Source organism: Typopeltis vanoorti, chromosome 1, assembly GCF_054136105.1.
Source record: "Typopeltis vanoorti isolate ZY-2024b chromosome 1, IOZ_Tvanoo_1.0, whole genome shotgun sequence".
In the NCBI taxonomy this organism is placed as follows: domain Eukaryota; kingdom Metazoa; phylum Arthropoda; class Arachnida; order Uropygi; family Thelyphonidae; genus Typopeltis; species Typopeltis vanoorti.
The window spans coordinates 86,906,331-86,927,002 of record NC_143549.1 but is presented as its reverse complement, the minus strand read 5'-3'; the positions used below and the strand labels follow the sequence as shown (position 1 = coordinate 86,927,002).

At 35.3% G+C, this 20,672-nt stretch overlaps 1 protein-coding gene across 2 annotated transcripts in view; it reads left to right on the top strand.

Annotated features, from left to right (window-relative positions):
• LOC150110177 (iroquois-class homeodomain protein IRX-4-like) overlaps window positions 1-20,672 on the top strand; it is a 69,968-nt gene that overhangs the window by 8,655 nt on the left and 40,641 nt on the right. For both annotated transcript variants that reach the window (XM_090391884.1, XM_090391893.1), the window contains exon 2: window positions 14,363-14,629. In XM_090391884.1, the coding sequence (XP_090248010.1) occupies window positions 14,363-14,629 (267 nt within the window). The remainder of the gene's footprint in view (window positions 1-14,362; window positions 14,630-20,672) is intronic.

Here is a 20,672-nt window from a genome sequence, read left to right as displayed (position 1 = left end):
GATAAAAAAATTACGTCACTGCCATCTGAAACCAGATAACGCGCTTATATTTGAAAGTCTCCTTATGAATGCAGTTATCGTACTAAGTCGGGATTTCTAAACAAAAAAAAAGCATCACTCATCTGATTGGGCTAGAATTAGCATTACTGGATGCTTATCTCTTAGCTATATAGAAAAGGATAGTGAATAATCCTAAGTCATGGTGGATGACGACGTCATTTATACAATACGGTCGATCAGTTAGGTTTGACGTTTATGTTTACAATACAATTATAGATGATATTTTTATTTGTCGAAACACAAAAGAAATTTTCAAATTCGCCATAAATTCTAACCATTGCTTAAATGACATTTCGATCCCTCACTCCATAATGCATCAGGCTAGGACCCTTACTAAACAATAGACTGAAGATTGAACCATGTAGATATCACGAGTGTGCAGACGCGCAAATAGATTGCAACCATATCTGCATCCATTTTTAACGTAAGGGATAATAAATATTCCAATCGTTTTTAACCAAACAGCAAAAGAATGTTTACCTCTTAAAACTTAAAAAAAAAAAATATTTCGAAATTGACCGATAGTTTACGAGAATGCAACCTTCAATAATTTTAAGTAATGAGCTAATTCAAAAGAACTTTACTTGAGTCCTTTACATTGTTTTGTTATTTAGCTATAAAACAATACTAGATGTTTTTATCCTTTCTTTTAATAGTTTTATGGCAAAGTTAAGCTTTTTTAGGCTCTTTTCTTCAATACTTCTATGCTATTTTTACCAATTATTATTAGTTTTGCAAATGAATATAAGTTAGCCAGTATCATAGGGGGGATGGGGTGATAAGGTTTTCCTTCCAGAAAGTCGGATTGTTCATTTTCAAAACAGGCAAATTTGTTCAAAACACACTCAATTAACACAGTTAATACACTGGAGATTAATGCATAGAGAGTTAATATATTAATTGCTACGGCCCTAATCCAACCAACAGCTGTATATTGGATAAATGTGAGATGTTGCTCTCTCTCTCTCTCTCTCTCTCTCTTCCTTTTTTCCAATTTGCTTTGCAACACAGAATCACCAAGTATCATTCATACATTTACGCTGATAGAGATTTTCAGCTATAAATGAATATACAATTGATTTTTTTTTTTTTTTTTAACTAGCGCTGTAAGAGCGGTTATGTTTGCTACCGTTCTGTCTGGAGTTAGTCGAAGTCTGGGGTAGAATATTTCTACTGTTAACTTTGGCTTTATAAGTCTTACTGAAAAATACATAAAAAAAACATCTCATTATATTAAGATTTCTTAGGATGCTTTTGGAGTTTGCAGGTCATCGATAAGTCAAATGCAAGCAAATCCTCTCTGAATGGAAGTAGATAAACTCTAAGGCAACATCCGAATCTCTGTATGTGTTTTAGAATACACGTGTGTGTGTTCTCTTGTTTGTCTGTTTTTGAGAGTGACAGGCGCACATTTAAAGAAAAAATAGGTTATCATTGCTTAAATGAATAACTGGCTTTCGATTAACAAAAAAAAAAAAGAGAAAAAAAAGCACAACGAACTTCTTTCCATCAAACAAGCCGCTTTCGAAATATTTCTAGTTTTAGTGATAATCTTTAACATGCCAGAAGTTCAAAGAAAACTCAATACCGATCTTCAGAGAGTTCAGAATTTAAATACAGTTCCACGAAACATGGCGTGTTTTAAGACTACTTTAGGTTTTCAGTGAGTCTCACACCGGCTACGAAAAATTATTAAGCACCTAAGGACAGATAGACTTCAGCCAGTTGTTTCTGTTCCTTTTAATCTATCACTCAATTAACTTATTGAAAAGTGAGCTGTTATTATTCTTTCCAAGTCAGTGAATTAGCTTTGCCTCCGATCTATCATAACACAGGTAGTGGGTTAAGCGAACAACTTTCAAAAATAACTCTTTTCAAATCATGTACATAATTCCTTAGAAGAAATATCGCTTAGCATCCAGTTTCTGTGACGGACTGGCTTAAAATACACATCGTAAAAGAAAGACACGTACTTATTATTATCGCCAGTAACTTAAGCAGCATTGGAAATCTGTTCAATCCGATAAACGCGATTCATCGTGATTTATCAATGTATACCCTCGATGAAAACATTAAAATGAAATTTGACTTCATATCTAAGTTGTTTGTAAAGGCAGATGTTTCTTAAAGTGATGTTGCTGTCAGACAGAGCGGTCTTAACCACAGAAGATGGATGAATCAATTGCCGTACAACTCCACAATTGATAATTTACATTTAGCATTGTCAAGTTCATCTTATCGGAATATCAATTAACCAACTGAATATACACGTTTTTTTTTAAATATTTTTTATCAAATAAAAACTACCAACTTCTATCCATTTTTTTTTTCTGTCCTTGTAATACAAACTTGGGAGCCTAAATCGTGCAGAACTCTGATTACATAATCTGAATAATGAAGAGACATATCCGGGCTCCCCCTTAAGTCCCTCCCACTTTTGGGATCCACACAAACATATTAAGGGTGGTTACAGATCTATTTCGCACCATGTTGATCTGACGAAAAGAATTAAAGTATGGACAAGATCGCCTTGAGCGCTCAGTGTCCCCCTCTTCCGGTAGATGAATACATTAAAAACTGTCATTAGCTTCAGAGACAGACATCTCTTTTATTTGAATGCATAATTGTAAGTGTTCTCAACATCGGAGCTGTTTGGAATGATGAATGACCATTTTTTTCCCCCTCCGCTTCTACAACAAACATGACCATGTTAATTATAAAGCAATTTTTCTAAATGACTTTTTTTCCCTTCTTCCATATCATCAGGAGACTGGTATGCATTATAAGGACGAGTCAAAGAGAGAGAGAGAGAGAATGATAATGCCGGAAATTGAGACAGCTGCCTACCATAGTTAACAAGGGTGATTTTCTCTTGACAGAAAGCTGAAAGACGATGGATTTGTTGGGGACTTTATTACGATACGATCTTTTAACGCAAAACGCAAAAAAGATAGACTACGCAATCATAAAGGGGGTGTTAGTGGATCAGAAAATTTACTCATCAGATATTAAAGGAGATATCGTCGGTGTCAAGAATTCAATAGAGATAATCCTTCTACATGGATGCCTTCGATGTTTTTGGTATTCAAGGTGTCTGATATGGACACCCAATGGTGGATGGTTTTACATAATTTTCAGGAAATTTTCCAACCAGTCATGCTCTGTTTCAGTGAAATTTTTGAGAAGCCAATTCACTTAAAAAAAAACGACTTTTTGGTAAATTAGCAGGCTTGTGTAGTTGAAGAAATCTGACAAACTTAGAAGTTTTCTTAGCCTCTTCAATCAAGAATAAGTTAGCGGTGTGTGTGTGGGGGGGGGGGGAGGTAGTTAGATTTTTACTTCCATAAAGTAGTCAGAGAAATGCATGCATTACCGTGTTTCCGAATTTTTTTTTTGTTTTTTTTTTTTGTTTTAAATAAATACATTCAAGTATCCGTAGGCATCCTTCGTCCGATGAGCTATGGTTAGATTCGCCACTTTCATTTGTATTTTTTAATTTTTTTAAAGAAAATTAAAATGATTATACTAGATCTAAATTAAATAATATGCTGGTTGAAGTAGACATATAATTACTCTGGAATAAAAATTTAAAAAATTGAAACCAAATATAAAACGACAAATTGTAATTGCTAAAGAGTTACTGCATATAAAACAACGATTAAGTATGCTATCGTTTATGATTGCATAATTTTTGATGCGAAAAATAAAAGACATGATGCAGAATATAAGGGAGTCCCATGATCAGAAAATATCCAAGATAGACTGCATGTGAATGTTTTCTAATTAAGGATAATGTTCCGATGTCACTTAAATATCATTCAGTGAAAAGTACAGGTATCCCTTGCTTAAAGCGGTTTTACTTAACGCGGGATTTGATTAACGCGGCCAAATTAATTGCGGCAATCCCTTGATATACGCGCAAAAATTTTGATTAACGCGCCTTTAACCCTGCGGAGCTCGCAGCTGATCTGACAGATACATGCAAAATGTTTAATATAAATATTCTTACACAATTCAGGGTATAGCTTGGAGGTCATGAGTAGCTGTGCATTCATATGTTACGACTGATATTCCGCACTGTTTTTTTTTTTTTTTTTTGCTGTCAGTTTGGTTTAACACGTTTTATGTAAAGGTTTGTGATATTTGACAGTAAATTGTATCTGAGAGATACCGCGACCTCCGATGTCAGAATAGTATGGTTTAGTTGTTGTTTTTTATTCTTTGTTCAATAATGGAGGTCTGGAGAGTCATTTTGCTTGTTATCGTAGAATTTATGCCGATAAGAAAAAAACTAAAACTGTTCAAACGACTCTTGATAACTTCTTTTGATAAAACAATTGCAGTAACTAATGTAGGTACAAGCATTTATTAAACATTTACTTTGCATTCATTTTTTATCTTTCCTAAAAGAGTACCATATAAAACGAATTATTAATACAGTACTCGATCATGGACGAATTGTAATTTTTACCATTGATTATTAGATTTGATTAACGCGATTTTGATATAGGCGGTAACATCGAGGGATACCTGTATTAACTATGCCTAACTAACTAAGCCTAAAGAATGCCTAACTATTGGGATTCAGCCATTTATTGTATTTCTTATCAGTACTAACTATACATTCGGGACGTTATTATAAATTTATAATGTTGTGTCAAACTAAATATCAACGATATTAACACCTTGCTGTCACTTTAAAATAGCCCTACATGATAGATGAACGAAATAAATACTGTCGAAACTTGAAGAGGTGACAGTACGCAATGATGTCTTTACATATGACAACGTGGACGTTCAAATAATAGCATATAACAAATGCCAAGTTCAAAAGCTCTGTTGAAGTTGAGCAATGTGAACTCTCATCGTGCGTTGACAACGGCTGTGTCAAAAGCCTCAAGTATTATGTACACAGTTTTTTTTCTCTTTAAAAGATGAGTAAATGAATGTTTTCGAAATAAGCGAATGACCTATGTGATATAAATGACATTAATTGTTATAATGACTTTTAGCATAACATTAGATTTACGTAGCTATATTACTGTTGTTTTGTTTACAATAAAGAAGATAAATCGTGTAATAAATAAAACAACATTAATCTACTTATAAAGGAACTACCCGATAGATAGTTCCGAATTGTAGTTCGAAATAAGAACTACAATTCGGAAGTACAATGTTCCGAATTGTAGTTCTTATTTCGCATGTAATTCTTTCTCTAAAAGATGGATGGGAATTTCTTATTGCTCTTTAGAGGTTGTTTAGTGTGAATCGTTAAGCTAAAATACATTATCAGGTATCTACATTGTTCGATATAATTTATAAACATGGATTTTTTTTTTAATTGTTGATATGTGATGAACATGATTCATCAGTTTATCGTATTGAAGGTGTCATGTAATTACAACGCCCCATGTCTAATGCAAGTGAATTAAATTCGTACGGAATTTAAGCGTTGCGGGATACTAAATACACGATAACTATTTCTATAGAGAAGGGATGGTTCATATGTTGATCATGGAGGAATGGGTGTCACCAGCCGAGTACAACATGATTTGTATGTTATTAGTCACTGTTCAAAACAGCGTATCGCTATTTACGATGCTGAAAAAAAAAAACAATGAGATAAATTAGCCAAAGGATGTAACTTACCGTAGACTACCAGTTCAATTCTGACGCATGCCACGTACTTGAAAATAATTGTTTTAATATTTCCTGTTTTTTTAAGCTAACTGTTGGTGCAAATGATTTATTCTTCCATGATTATTACTGTTTTTCGATATTGTAGCATGAGTCAGTCATTAAAACTGACATATACATTAAATATATATATATATACACACACACACACAGTATATGTATTTCACAATTTTATTTCATAAAATTATTTATGAAATTTTTTGCTTTTTTGTTTTAACGTGACAAGCATTCTTATTAGAGTGAGCCAAGTACCACAACTTGGACTTCGGGATGTATCTAAATTCAGGTATAAGGATCTTCTGATGAATTCCATAGCAAAATTGTCCATTCGAATAAAATTTAAAATCCTAGAAAGCAATCGTCTGGGTTGAGATGATCACTATTTTTTTACAGTATAATAAAAACGGCAATTTAGTTGTAGAAGACTTATATAAATGATTGATTGTTAGTCAACAGGTGGTAAAGGAATATCTGCACTTTCTTATATTCCCCTGTCATTTCTTAAGTAGTCTTTTCATAAACTTAGGGTCTTCGTGGTTTTCGTGAGATAGTTGTCTACACCGAATTATTTAATGAGAGAATCGTACGTTTATGCGTGTGTGTGTGTGTGTGTGTGTGTGTGTGTGTGTGTGTGTAAGAGAGAGAGAGACCGACGACTGCAATGCCCTAAGCTAGAGCGGCCCAACAGATGGGCCAAAGTCAAACTATGTTTAACGATGCAAACCATAGCGCCTAACAAAACATTTGATGTAGCGAATAAAGACGGCAGTTTTGGTGGCACATTATGTTCTTGCTAATTTTTAGGTCACTGTTTATATTGCACGCGCACTTTAATCATCGCCATCATAAAAGCAGTCTGGATAAGCAGTTTGGAAACAAGCCGCATTCCTTGACAAATGATTTGTGTGGGGAATTAACAAATTCCTCACCCTTAGGGGGTTAATTACATAAATGATCCCCCTGTTTTAGTTCCTTTCTCCTGAGGGGCGTTAGTGAGGTAGTGTCTGAAGAAGGTGCGACTTCACCTGCTAATTAAATACAATGATAATTCAGTTGTTTCTGCAGACTTGTTCGATGCTTTGCCCCTCGGTAAAAATAATGAAGAATATAATTGTCACCTTCTTGAGTAGGGTAATGGATAGCAGTTCGATATTAATGTAACTTAATGGATAGTAGTTCGATTTTAATCTGTTACCGGGATGAGGAAGATCGCCGTCTGGTCTCGGTATTAATATATACCTCTGGTGGCAGCAACGCATATAAATGTTAAAGGAAGCCATTCGCGTTTATTATTTTTTTTCTTTTTCAGCACCGGCTTAGACTAAGAGTAGTCGTAATTTAAGGAGGGGCAGTGTTTGTAAGAATGAACCACCAAATTTCGTTCTTCCTTTAAGCAGCGTAGAATTCTTACGTGGTAACTAATGTTAGGTTCAGGATGACGAGAAAAGTCCTAAATTTTGGAGCTAAAAATCATGTGATCTTTAAACGCACACGTGTTATATTAAATAAATACAGAATAGTGAATTCTGAATGCAGCATAGGCGACTGTGCTTCATCACTCAGAAGGGAATACAGATTATAATTGAACAAATTATAATCTGGGAGTTTAGAAAGCAAATGCACGACATTAATTAACATGTAAACAAAAGTTGATAATATTAATGGAGGGATGTTTCGAATAATTCTCAGATCAGAAATCAGCGTAAGAATGAAGTGAAAGGGGGAGGATATTAGAGTCACTGCACACCAAACCCCTCTGACTGGTTTGCAAAATCGAAAATACGAAATTTCGAGAAAAAACTTGCTATGCAGTCATGACATCAGTTAATTCACCTTCAGAGAGGTTTGTCTCATAATACAAAAGGAATCGAACCTCCAACCAAAGCTCACTAGGCACTAGCGATATTGTCGCTAGTGAGCCTAGGAGCTTAGTTCACTTTGGAGTCTAGGTGTGAGTGAGTTTTGGAGTGAGCCTAAAAGCCACTTTTAGGCTCCAAAAATGCGTCTTACAAAGAAAAGTGACCTCTACATACGCGTGTCTTGTCCTATCTTGCTGTGTTCACTGGTGTATTAACATCAATAATTTGTATTTCTTGATATTGTTTTATCGTCTGTTTCAAAGACTTAGGCTTGAAATGGCTGCTCGCTTCAAAAGCCATTGGTGTTTCTTCAATGGGCGACCATCTTGGACTTTTCTTTTTTTTTCCCCACGAATAGTTGATATGGTATTTACTTTCCATTTGCATTCTTTTAATATGCTCCGTCTCCCAATGCGTTTATTTTAATTTAATTCTTTTGTTATTGCTTCATTCCTTTTACATCAAATAAGGTATATTTTGCTTTTTGTCATGAATTTCATACGCTGCTATTAACCTTTGGTTATCTTTTTGTTTTATCGAACTTTAACTTAAAAGTACTGTTGATATTCCCGATGCATTATAAACTTTTTAGTCTGTTATTTTTAGCAATTTTATAATATGTAAAAGAATTACCGTGTTCTAAAATTTTATTATTTTTTATATTTTTGAAATATTTTTTTATATTTTTAAATATTTTACCGTCATATTGAATTAATTTTAATTCAGAATACTTGACCGATTCAGTATAGTTAAATGATAATTCAGTATTGTTTAATGGTAAAGTATACAATACATAACTCATAAACAGGTCGAAACCATATTAATATAATTGTGTTTATAAAAAAATTGAAATACAAATGCAGCATTGATAACGTTCTATGTGAAGATCTAAAACAGAAAAATTACGGATAGATTCCACTTAGTACGTGTGCCTAACAAAGTATGTAGCCTAATCGCAAACGAAACAGTTAATACTAAGATATAAAAAAATAAATAAAACGTACTCACTCGATGTATTATTGTACAATAAAAAGCAGTTTTTATAATTCGGGATTACACTGCGAATTTTTGATAGTTCAAAATCGTCATTTAATAAGCGATTGTTTCACTTTAAACTTTTATGACTTTGTAAATCCATGTCGTTGATTGCATGATAATAAACGTACTCGTTTATATAATTAAATAATTCTCAAATTAACAAAAGAAAGTAGTTGCATCTATTCTGAGAATATTAAGGAAGTATCCTTTTGGGTATTTTTTTTCCATCAATTTTTAAAACAATTATTTCATCTAACTGAATTAGATAGATTTTTTTAATGAATTGATCATTTTAAATTCTTTTTACATGGAAGCTGGGGAATTATATTATCGGATAAATATTTGGTCAAAAATCTTTTGGAGAACCAGCTTATGGTCTTTGGTCCACATGCTGGCGTCTATATTAGGTTTTACAATTTGACCCAAAACGGAGCAACTGGGCTCACTTTCATCAAATAGACTTTATCTTAATGAGTTTTTTGTTATGAATATTTCTATATATATTTGCCTCATAAATGAATAAACGATGACGATGATTATATACGGTCAAAAAATGAACTAACTTGAAACAGACTTATCCAATCGACCTCGGGAAGTCCCTGATTTCTGATTACATATATATTAATAAACATTTGAAACTTTTCCTCAAAATCGAATAACAATATTATCTTAAAGGCGTCTCCTTCAAGATAATATCGCAAATGAATAGTAATTTATTTAATTGACTGACCTAGGTTATAATAGTAAGAGTTAATACTAGTTCACATATAAGTGATATGGAAAAACAAATGTTTACTAAATAATATTCGTATTTTATATCTGTAAAATATTCATATGTAATCATCATATACATATACGTGAACTAAATTATTATGCCAATAGTTATATTCTACTCACATTCTACAATGTATCGATTGTAGCCTTCTGTGATAACCGCTGCATGCTCCAGTGTTGACTTTTGCGCTTCTCTAAGTTAACGATTATTTCCTTCGCTGGAAGACCTGGGTTCAAATCCCGTGAAGTAGACGAACAGTCTTTATAAAGGTTTTTCTAACTAAAGGAGAGTTTCATACTGAGATTATTCCTACAAGAAATTTTTTATTCCACACAACAGTTCAAGTAGTCAGAAGAACGCATACAATTTATCAGATATGATGCATCGAGTGGCCTCCTAGGCTTACTTGTTTCTTTCTTAATTCGAAATATTCAACCCCAATTCTGTGACCTGACACTCAAATCGTCAACGATGAAATCTCCGACTGATGAACGATAAGCTGCAGATACTTGAAGTTAAATTATATACAATCGTATTATTGCATGCCTTACGGACGCAGAATGTGTGATAATTAACAGAAAAAGAATGCAAAATGTTAAGATAAACTGGTAGATTAATAATAGAACACTTTTTCATATTAAGTTATCTTTCGTCAGTAAGCTGACTTAAAATCAACCATGGAACGATCTTGAACACTTTGGTCATGTGTTATTAGCTTTACTCGAATATTTTTATGTTCTCTCTGTTCAAACTCACTTTGGAAGGAGATCCATAATACTCTCAACAGAACAATAAAATAATGAAAAATATACAAGCATACACGTACGTGTATTGAAGTTTTAGCAACTTCATATACGGAACGTTATTCTGTGTGTGTGTGTGTGTGTGTGTGTGTGTGTGTGTGTGTGTGTGTGTGTGTGTGTGTGTGTGTGTGTGTGTTTCTGTCTCTGACCAAATATCAAACAGACTAATGATTGCTCCACTTTGGATCTAACTGCGCTTATGTAAACATACTTCTCTCGTTTTATTGCGATCAAATAGAACGTTCACTCTCTTTGAGAACTGGTTGCGACTGAAATGCATACATTATATGTTGCTTAGAATGTTTACACAGCTTTTTTATAGTTTGTGTATCAGATATTTTGTGGCAAAAGCTCTCCGAATGGGAATTTTATGGTTCAAATCTGTTGTTGGAACATTGTTCATATACATGGACATAAATGGGTAGGTATGGTCAAATTAAGGTGAGAATACTATGAGTTAACATGGAAACAAAATCTGGTATTACAGTCTAAGTAGGATGATGGATCGATCTCCATTCACTGGCTCATTCGTTCAGCTGCTTCCATTTTCATGTAATTTTTTTAAAAAAAGTGGAAAGCCTGTCTAATCGAAGACTGGGTGAAAACATTGGAACCTATGTTTAATTAACAGATTATCGTAATCAAATCATAATTCATTATTTGATTAATAATAAAAAAAACACACATTCTATTGCTTCTGTTCAAAAGATAATGATTCGATTTTCGGTTCCTCACCACCCTCTCCACAGCTGTTTTTTTTTTTTTTCCTTCAAAATCTGTCATTACGATCATTAGATTATTTTAATCACCTTTCTACTGCTTCCATTATTTTAATTTAATTTATTTCTTAAGATAATTTAAATCTTATTGAAGTTAAAAACCTAATAGATATATACTGTATTTAGTCCGACGGTTAGGTTAATGGCTGTGCGCTTCGCAACCATATGTCTGGAAAAGGAGTATCCTGGGTTCGATCCCCATCGCTGACGTGAGGAGCTGACGGATCTTCCTCAGTCATAGCCAAGTTAGCCGGTCTTGGGCGTAGATAGCAGGATTTTTCTCCCCCAGTTTATCTGGGGTTTTTCCTGCCGCAAGCTGGCAAACCGGCCCAGTGAACACACGCAGCTACAGCCATAGCCCTATACCTGGAAGCATAGGGCTAGCCACCCTATCCTCGGGACGGGTATGACTTAGAACGGGTAAAGATAGTTCCGTAATAGGCCACTAGGCCTAATACCTGAAGGGAAGAAGAAGAAGAAATATATTTATTTATTAATACAGCTCTTCGATATAAAAGAAACTAAATTTTTATGTCTCCATCATCTTAGTGTATTCATTATTAAGAAGAAAAAACCAGTAAATTTAATCGATTTGTCCAGTTTCTTAAAAGCAATAAAATGGAACCTAAATCCAGTTTAAAGCAATACAAAATTTCAAATGAAAGCCATAATTGTTTTTACACGACCTAATCAGTTTCATTACTTAGTTTAAATATTAGCTCATTCAAACTCATTAAAAAAAAATTAAAATAAAGCATTGTATAAATACGTCATACTTTGTTTGGAAATAAATTCAAATAAATGTTATCTGTATTTGCAAACGTATTCCTTTTATATAAAGTAGTCGTATCCAAAGATATTAAAAACTTCCATACAAAACAAAGTAATGTTATTAGCTGTTAATAATTATTTAATGTATTTATTATTATCACTTAATAAAGTTCAATTTGGAAACCATTTAGGCATATACAGCACGATCTCCAGGCTGTTTATCTTATTATTTATTATGTTAACCCATTTTATATTTTTGGTTCCATTTCAATCCCTTTTTAAAATGCAGTCTCGGCAACTGATTTTGCAGACGTCATGCAAGTCACCACAGAAACACGCATGCGCTGTTTGACTTAGACTCAAATTCTTCGTTTAAATCAGTTGGAATATTCTCCTGAGGGAACGTACATCACAATACTCATGACTAAGCAACATTACTATTACTACAGCTTTACATGCGCTCGTGCACTGTTTTGGTTTGTTAATTCAACGAACAATAATTATATCTAACATTCTCGATAAGTTTGTTCATTGTTGATATGGATGTTGATATGCTGATGTATTGGCACAATACATACATGCAATCCGATAGAAATTAAACTAGACAACTGATGAGCTGTTTGCGATAAAACAACAACTAATCTTCTATTTCTTTATTTATTTAAAAATCAAAATTGCAAAAATTGAGGTTTGTGATTCTCGGTTTTTATTTGGATTGACTTTTTTTTTTGCTTACCTCTCAAGTGCCCCGGATGTCAAAATTCCTTTCCGGTGTTCCGTCCTCGAAACTATCTACGAAGTTAATAACCACCCTAAGTGTTGACAACGAAGGTTAACAAATAAGCAGAATGGGTGTATATTCGTTCGCGGGATTCTTTAATGGACTCGACAATTTCATCCACGAATGTGGGAAGTAACACGATAAAGTGTTTCCTATTGAATTACGTGCCGGGAAAAGAGATACTGCGTAATCTGCAGGAAGTAACAGCATCTCTCGAAGGATTACTCGGAACTCGAACGCAGGAAAAAGTAAATGGTCTGAAATTCGGGGCTTTTGTTAAACAGAAGGTTGGAGTGATTATTTTCTCCTTCTGCTTTCTGTGTGTTTGTGTTTATCATACAATAAATATTGAATATTGATGCACGGCTGTTTCAAATAAAAAAAAAAATAGATATAATCTCGACACATATAATATGCTCCAACAATTTCCTTTTGAACATGACAATCATCACTCGCTTCATACAAATTCATATCCAGATCCCATTATCGCTAAACAGCTACAAACATCATTCATTTTGCTGTTTGTTGTAAACAGAAAACACGAGAAAGCGTAGGTATTTATTTGAACAGCATATCTTAACTGGCTTACCAACACTTTCAGCTTTGTTTCTTATAGATTGTAAAGGCATAATACAACATGTAGTACATTCACAGTTTTAGACGTAAGGGCTCATAATTTTGTCATAGTTCTTTCGGAGTATTTCTTCCAGATTAGTAGTTCTTTCATAGTTCGTTTATGAACAGCAGTTTGTTTAGCTCAGCAATACAGGTCTGTACATTCCATCTGGCCAGTAGTTTCTCTAGACACCTTTTCTAGAATAATCACCGATCATAAAAAGCAACTAGAGAAGAATGCACGTTATCTTTGTAATAAGCTGCTTCTTATATTCCAAATAGTTTTTATGGAAATATCTAAGACCGAATGCGAAGATCTATAAAAGGATTTTTCCCCCCTTTTTTTGCGAACAGAATAACAGAAACGTTTTAATACGCCATCTATAGGACATTTCGAAACTGTGGAATGAATTTAAAAGCTATGTAATCTTTTAAATGTTTATATTCGGCAAAGAATGGTTTAGTGATCTGTTGTGTGCTGTGCAGGCCTGTTGATGCATACAACTGAGTTGGATCGTAGTCGGCATTTATAGCAAACGTGAAATGTATACAATTTGTTAAACACTTTATTTTCTCCCCCCCCCTCTTAAAGCTTCATTGGATCAACTTGAACAACAATATCCTCCAAAAGCCCATAAAGATAATAATATATGGAGGCGTACAGCGGTTTAAGTAGTTGTCCGTCACTTATTCCAGAGTTCGTAAGGATATCTAAAATAGAGAAAGTCGAATTCGTGTTAAAATTTAAATAGATATAGCTTAAAGGTCAAATTCTGAAAGAAAGAGAGAGAGAGAGAGAGAGAGAGAATGAAAGCCTTCTATCATCAATACTATATTTTCTTACTATCTTATTTAGATAAAAGCTAGATAGCATACTTAAAGAGATTGCTGAAATTGCCGAGATCGACTATAATTTTGCTATTAGCCGAACACACACACACACACACACACGCACACGCACAGACGCACGTAACGTACGCAAATTGGGACAGTCCAGATTTCCGACACAAATACCGTGAGAATAACAGTGGTAGATACGGAACCTTCTTTCCTAAGAATAGTAGTAGGCTTGCGTCACATCATCTGCCTTTTTGATTTATAGGTAAACAAACTTCTTTCGCGATATATTTATCAGTTTTCTTTTGCACCCAGAATTTTTAAAAGCCTTCCGTCATTCTTTGCAGTTTCTGGTGACGACTCAGCATCCTTCGACACCATATTGTGACCCAGTTCAGACCACGATGACTGCGGACGCTCAAGCAGGTCAGCCGCCACCCACAGCTGCCGTATGTTCACTTCCGACAGCCTACGAATCTCGTCTTCTGTCCACTTACCCACGCTTGGCTAATGGCTTAGCTGTGAGCGGTCTCTACGGGAGTGCGTACGCTGAACAGGCGAGCTATATGGCGAGCTTCGGGAGCACTCCAGCGGCCCTGTACTCGTCTTCTCTGGTAAGTGTTTTCTTATGTATAAGTGAGGTGTAATAATTAACCTTGTTACCATGTAACACGGGTGGCAGAGAGAGTAAGGAATGTTAAGCCTAATACATTGCGTCTTAGAACACTGATACAGACTTTTGCGTTTATAGATGGAGCATGACGCTCGGCATAGGTATAACGATAGCATGGATGGAGAGAGAAAGAAAGAGAGAGAATAAATAATAGGTAATGATAATAGAAGATAAGGGTGGATAATATGGGAGAACAATACTGATAAAATATCAGAAAGAGAGACAGCAAAACTTATGAAAGAACGAGAGACAGAGCAGCTAAAAAAGTTGAATTTTGGTTAATAGAATTACATTATAATTCTTCTGTCAATCTAATTAAATTCATCATTTGATCAACACGATCATGATTTTCCAGGCTCTTCTCCAACGAGTAATTCTTGAAAAGTATTCGCGACTGTTTGCAGAATGGACTACAGCGTATGCATGTTTGATGTATATGTGTGTGTGTGCGCGCACGCCTTCCGAATGGCCCATCCATCTCGCTGATCTGCTGTTAAAGGTAATAATTGCTTTCCGCGTGGGGGCCTGTTGTTTTGTTACGCCCTCGGTATTCCATCCATCACTTTGGGAATGGAATTATCTCGGCCAACAAGCGAACGTCTTTGGGCCAAGGTGATCTCTTGGGTAATCACAGAATTAAGAGATCAATCACAGATGCAGCGAAAAATCGAGACTGTGTGTAACAATTATGATTGATGGAGTACGCATCCTCACACTCCGAGGGTCGAGCTGTCTGACAAATGGAAAAGAGATGAAGCTCGCGAGGTGCGATGGGTGGTTTGGCCAGGTCACCCTCCCTTGAACACAACTTCCCTGCCGCGGGGCCAATTGCTGACAAGATAATGGTTGAGGGCATTGGTGTGTTGTGCTTCTACTGGGAAAGTAGACATCTGTGTGTGTATAGCTTCCAACACCCCAGGGAAGAAACATGCAGTTGTTGCGTGGATTTAAAAAGAATTGCGTAACAATATTTACCATAATTTAACATAATTTCCGTTTTATCTTTTAGAGCTGTCTGTTGATAAAATACTGAAAACCTAATGGTATCAATTCCTATCAGCTGAGTTCTTTGCAATCATCTATGACCCTTAGGCTGCAAAAGTTGAAGCACCTCCATATTTATAGCTTAAATTTCTTTGAGCTAAATGATGAATATGATGTCTGTGTAGTTTTAAATTTTTGTGTTTCATAACCCAAAACATGTAGATATAATTTAAATGGAATTGTTTGCATTCATCAAATGCAATGTTGAATGTGAATAAAACCAAATGCATCATTAAGCCATTTACATAAATATTTGTGAAAAAGACATACTGATATTAATTACATGCTAAATTGATCGAGAGTAGAAATTAGTCCCAAGTTAAATAAAGAAGAGCGCCATGTACAGCGTGAATAGGATAATCAAGGTTCTGTACTAATCTGAATAGGCACACAATTTTCAGATACATGATTAAGTTCACTGTTTAAATCATCAAACTAAATGCGATTCTAATCCAATGGACCAATAGGATTTCCACTTTTTTTTTTTTAGCAAAAGCTATGGGGTACAAAAATACCCTGATGAACCCTCACTTAACCACTTCATTGCAGTCATGAAAAGGAAGGTCTTAAACAGACGTTCACTCCCCCCCCTCACTTACATCCGTCTTACGGAGTATTAATATGATAAGTGCAAAGCCAACAGTTTAAATTCCTTCTCAGGAGCTGTTCCGTGAAGATCACTTACAGCTTTTTTAATGCTGTTTATGGACAGATGGTGTGATCATTCCCTATCCATAAACCTTCCAAATAAACGCTTCTTATCTACTCGTTCTTCATTCCCATCCATTTGCCAGCCATTAATGAATTTATAGACCTCACAACAGGTGGAGTCTAACATATGGTTGGCGAATTAACGCTATAAAATGAAGGTAGGAACCACACGAAGAAATAGTTATGAGCGAACGTAATTTGCGGGCTTCTATCCTTTGAAAGTAGAGGGACAGACACTCCGCCCCCTTATCTAATGACCCGGCATAAGAGGGGTTCATTAAAAGCGGCCAATAGTACCTGGACAGGGCCCTCGATGCATTTCCACCATTTCTCACTACCTTTTAACGACGCATTTACAGTAATGAGGTCATAAGAGCCGATTATCTTGGTAGTCGTGATGGGAGTTATCAGGGGACACCTCCCACCTGATTCCATTCATCTACGGTAAAGCCGACAGACCGCTTTCATGTAACCGCCGCACTTTCCAGCTATCATCGTAAAGTGAGGTGTAAAACTTGAAGCAGATTTCGCATCAGTTTGTGCATGCTTCCCATGCTAATGAATATAGAAATAGATAAACAGACAGGTAGAAGAGAGAAGCTTGATAAACAGATAGGGCAAGAGTTAATAAAGAGGCAATGAAAGTGAGATACAAGAGAAAGAGGAGAGAGAGAGAGAGAGAGAGAGAGAGAGAGAGAGAGAGAGAGATGATATCGAGATTTTTTTTCTCTTATTAAATAAAAAAAAAAACGCCACTGAATTGGATATGAGTTCCTCTTTTCTTCTAATAGTGATTTCAAGGAAGAGTCGGCTATGCAATTATTATCTTATAATAATAATTATTATAAGCACCCAATAATATTTTCCTCGGACACTCAGTGACTGACGGATGCTTTTGTTTTTAGGTCAAAGTTGAATATTACAGTCTTAGCAGACTTGAAGGCGATTGTGGTTGTGGTGGTTTGGATTAACGGGTGAAGCGGTTAAGACTATGAAGCCAGTATCGCGTCTATTAACGTCTTATGTTCTGGATGGTTTGTCAATTTCACGGGATTATAGCCCCAAGATTCCTGGAGAAAACCCTTCCCTCTCTGTAGGAGACCAGGTTAACGCGTTTTCAGATGAGAAAGAAGAAGAAAAAATTGCATTAAGATTCTTCTAGTTCCAGATGGAATTAAAATTCAGGTTTACGACCAAAGGGCATCGTTGATTCCGATTGAGAAACAGAGTCGCGCATTCAGGAGGAATTTGCGCATTTGGGGTCTTCTTTGTTTTGTGTGAAGTGTCCGATTGAACCAATATGTTTGGTTGTTTTGTTTTTGAGGTCTTTGGTGAAAGTTTCCATTTCAGTTTCTGGGACAGCAAGTCTGCCATACGTAGTTCGATGCAGGAGAAAAAAAAAAGCCGTTGGCCGATTGAAGGACATTATATTTCTGTTGAAAACAGAAGTATTTGTAAGGATATATCGATGATATACTAAGTACCTGATGATATTCCAATTTTGTACAACATATCGGTAGTACGCATATACTTTGGAAGATGATGGCACATTGACTATTAGGAGGGTTGTGAATTGTGGTAGTGATTTTTTTTTTTTTTTTTTCAGAATGACTTCAAGAGTACCGTATAGTATTTTATGTGAATTTTATTCATGAAATGTTATAGATTGTTAATGGAATAAGGATTGGATGATTCGATAATCTTGATATACAGGCCAAGCATAGAACCCTTTCAAACACTTCGTAACTTCAATGAATGAGTTTTAAGTGGTACTTGTGTCATAGGTGTAGACTATAAGAAACACGTAGACACGAAAATTTATTACTTATCTAAATAACCAAACATTTCGATCTGAAACTCAAAGATTCTTCAGTGTAACTAACAATTCAAAATGCCCAGAATAACAACTGTAAATTTTTCACAATCCTCAAAATAGATATGAAATCGACATACATAAAAAATATCGTATGCAACCAACAAGAGTGAGACTTTCCAAAAATTTTGACAGGAAAGCATAATCATTGGTTCAATATGAGGAAACGTCGAAGCTCCTTCAGCGCTCTTTTTTGAATAAGCGCTGAAATTTGAAACGTCATCTATGTGAAAGGTTGTGTAACAGAAGACTTGGTGCTCAGCGTAAACTTGTGCTGTGCTAGAACAGACTTTTTAAGTATTTAATAGATGATGCACAACTACCAACCATGTAAGGGATAACACGATGTACAGAATCAGAGCTCTTAGGAACAGATAAGCGAGTATCTGTTATGAATCTTCTTTATGTTGAAGCCATTCTGCTGCATGATTCCTTAGATAGCAGTCAATTCTAGCTTCAGGTGAGGGGGGGGGACGGACGGAGCATAGTGATTGCTTTTTTTGAAAGGAATTTTAATTATGCCAATTTTCTGAGAAGAATGATGAGCCGAGTTATGTTGTGTGCATCTACCAATAAAAGTCTGTTTATACAAATACGCAGATTGTCAGCACGCGAGATGGACCGCGGGAGAAGAGTACCAAGTACCTTGGTACTCTTTCCCTCTCAGGTTTTTGATCGCTTAATCACATTTTTTGTAAATTGCACGTTTCGTTGAGAAGAGATGGAAAGAACATCAGTTCTACATCCTCTATTACGAAATCCAATACGTTCAATAATTGAGTCGACCAAAGAATCTTTTGATTGAAGACCTGCCTTTAGTTTTAAACGACTTTTTGTATCGATTTCATATCTGTGTGTATACTGTTTTACTCTAGCACTCAGCTCGCATGTTTTTTGAAATCCGTTGCTGTTATACTATTTTTTTTAATTGTCTTGAATAAAAAGTAGCAATGAATATTTTTGTGTCTAAACGGCTTGTAGTCTGTGCCTTCAAAAAAAACGGTAATGGACTTATCGACAACGGAAATCACCTGTTCACCTAAATACTTTCACTACCATCAACGTTCGCAAGAGATTTGAACATACCGTCTCTTGTTTAGAGAATTGTGGATTTCATCTGTAAACTTCAAAGAAGGAGATAAATTTGAAGGATGTGAGCTTATTTTCAGTTCACACCAGGCTCTGCTTCTCTTGTTAAGCGACTGACAGAGTGCAGAATGAGTTGTTTCTCTTCCAGAATAAAAGTGAAATTGCAGATTGTATCTGATTGGGGAAATCTTCAAGAGGACTTCAGTAGTTTGAATGTGCCAGAGCAGAGTAGCAGCCATCTGGTTGATGTAGCCTTCTTCTCGGAGTGAATAGTGAGGGTCATATGTTGTTCCATTTACCAAGCTCTTGTCTTGGTTCTGCTGATAGTGTAATTGAGCAAATTAGATGTTGGGTTGCTGCCAAGGTATTTGGTAACAACCCCCCCACACACACACGTCTTTTTGTCCTTCATTGGATTAGTGTACATTTAACTAAAGAATCAGCTGATTTTTTTCTGCCTATCCATAAGCCAGTGGATTTTCTCCCATATATATATATATATATATGAACCCCCCCACACACACACAACACACATGCACTCACATGTATATAGTCGGTTTTGAGGATGCCTTTTGGGTAAGACTTTGAAATTCCGATTATAATACAAAGAAACTTTATCTGAGCTTTCCAACTGAAAGTGAGTGAGCCAGTCTTATACAGATATGAAGGATTTTTCGCGATGATGAATGAATGAATCCTGAGCCGTATTTCTCTGAGAAAGATAACGAATTCTAATTATTCTTATTTCCTGAAAATTCGATCTAGTATTTCTGGTTTTAGGATATTATCGACTTGCCACGTATATGTTTATCTGTATGAGACTCTCAGCAGGATACAGGCCGCCAAGTGAAGTGTTGAATACAGTTAATGAAAGAACTAAGAATGCGTTGAGAGAGAGAGAGAGAGAGAGAGAGAGAGAGAGAGAGAGAGAGAGAGAGAGAGAGAGAGAGAGAGAGATTTGTTGATTAAGCTTTCCTGGGAATTTTAATAAAATTGAAACAAAATTGGAAGGAGATATAAAGGTGAAAATTGAAAGTAAAATAACTGCTGATTTCGACTCATTATTTTTTGATTTATTTTTTTGTCTTCTTTTTCTTGTTTAAGTATTGTTTGTTTTGTTGCGAATGTAAACTCCTTTGAAAATTAGAGCTCTGTCATGACAAGAAGCAACTAATATAGCGATAAAAATAATATGAACTCAAATAGCCACTTCTAAATTAATTGCAGGCCACCTACTCTTTCCTTGGCTCACATTTTTAGCGTACCA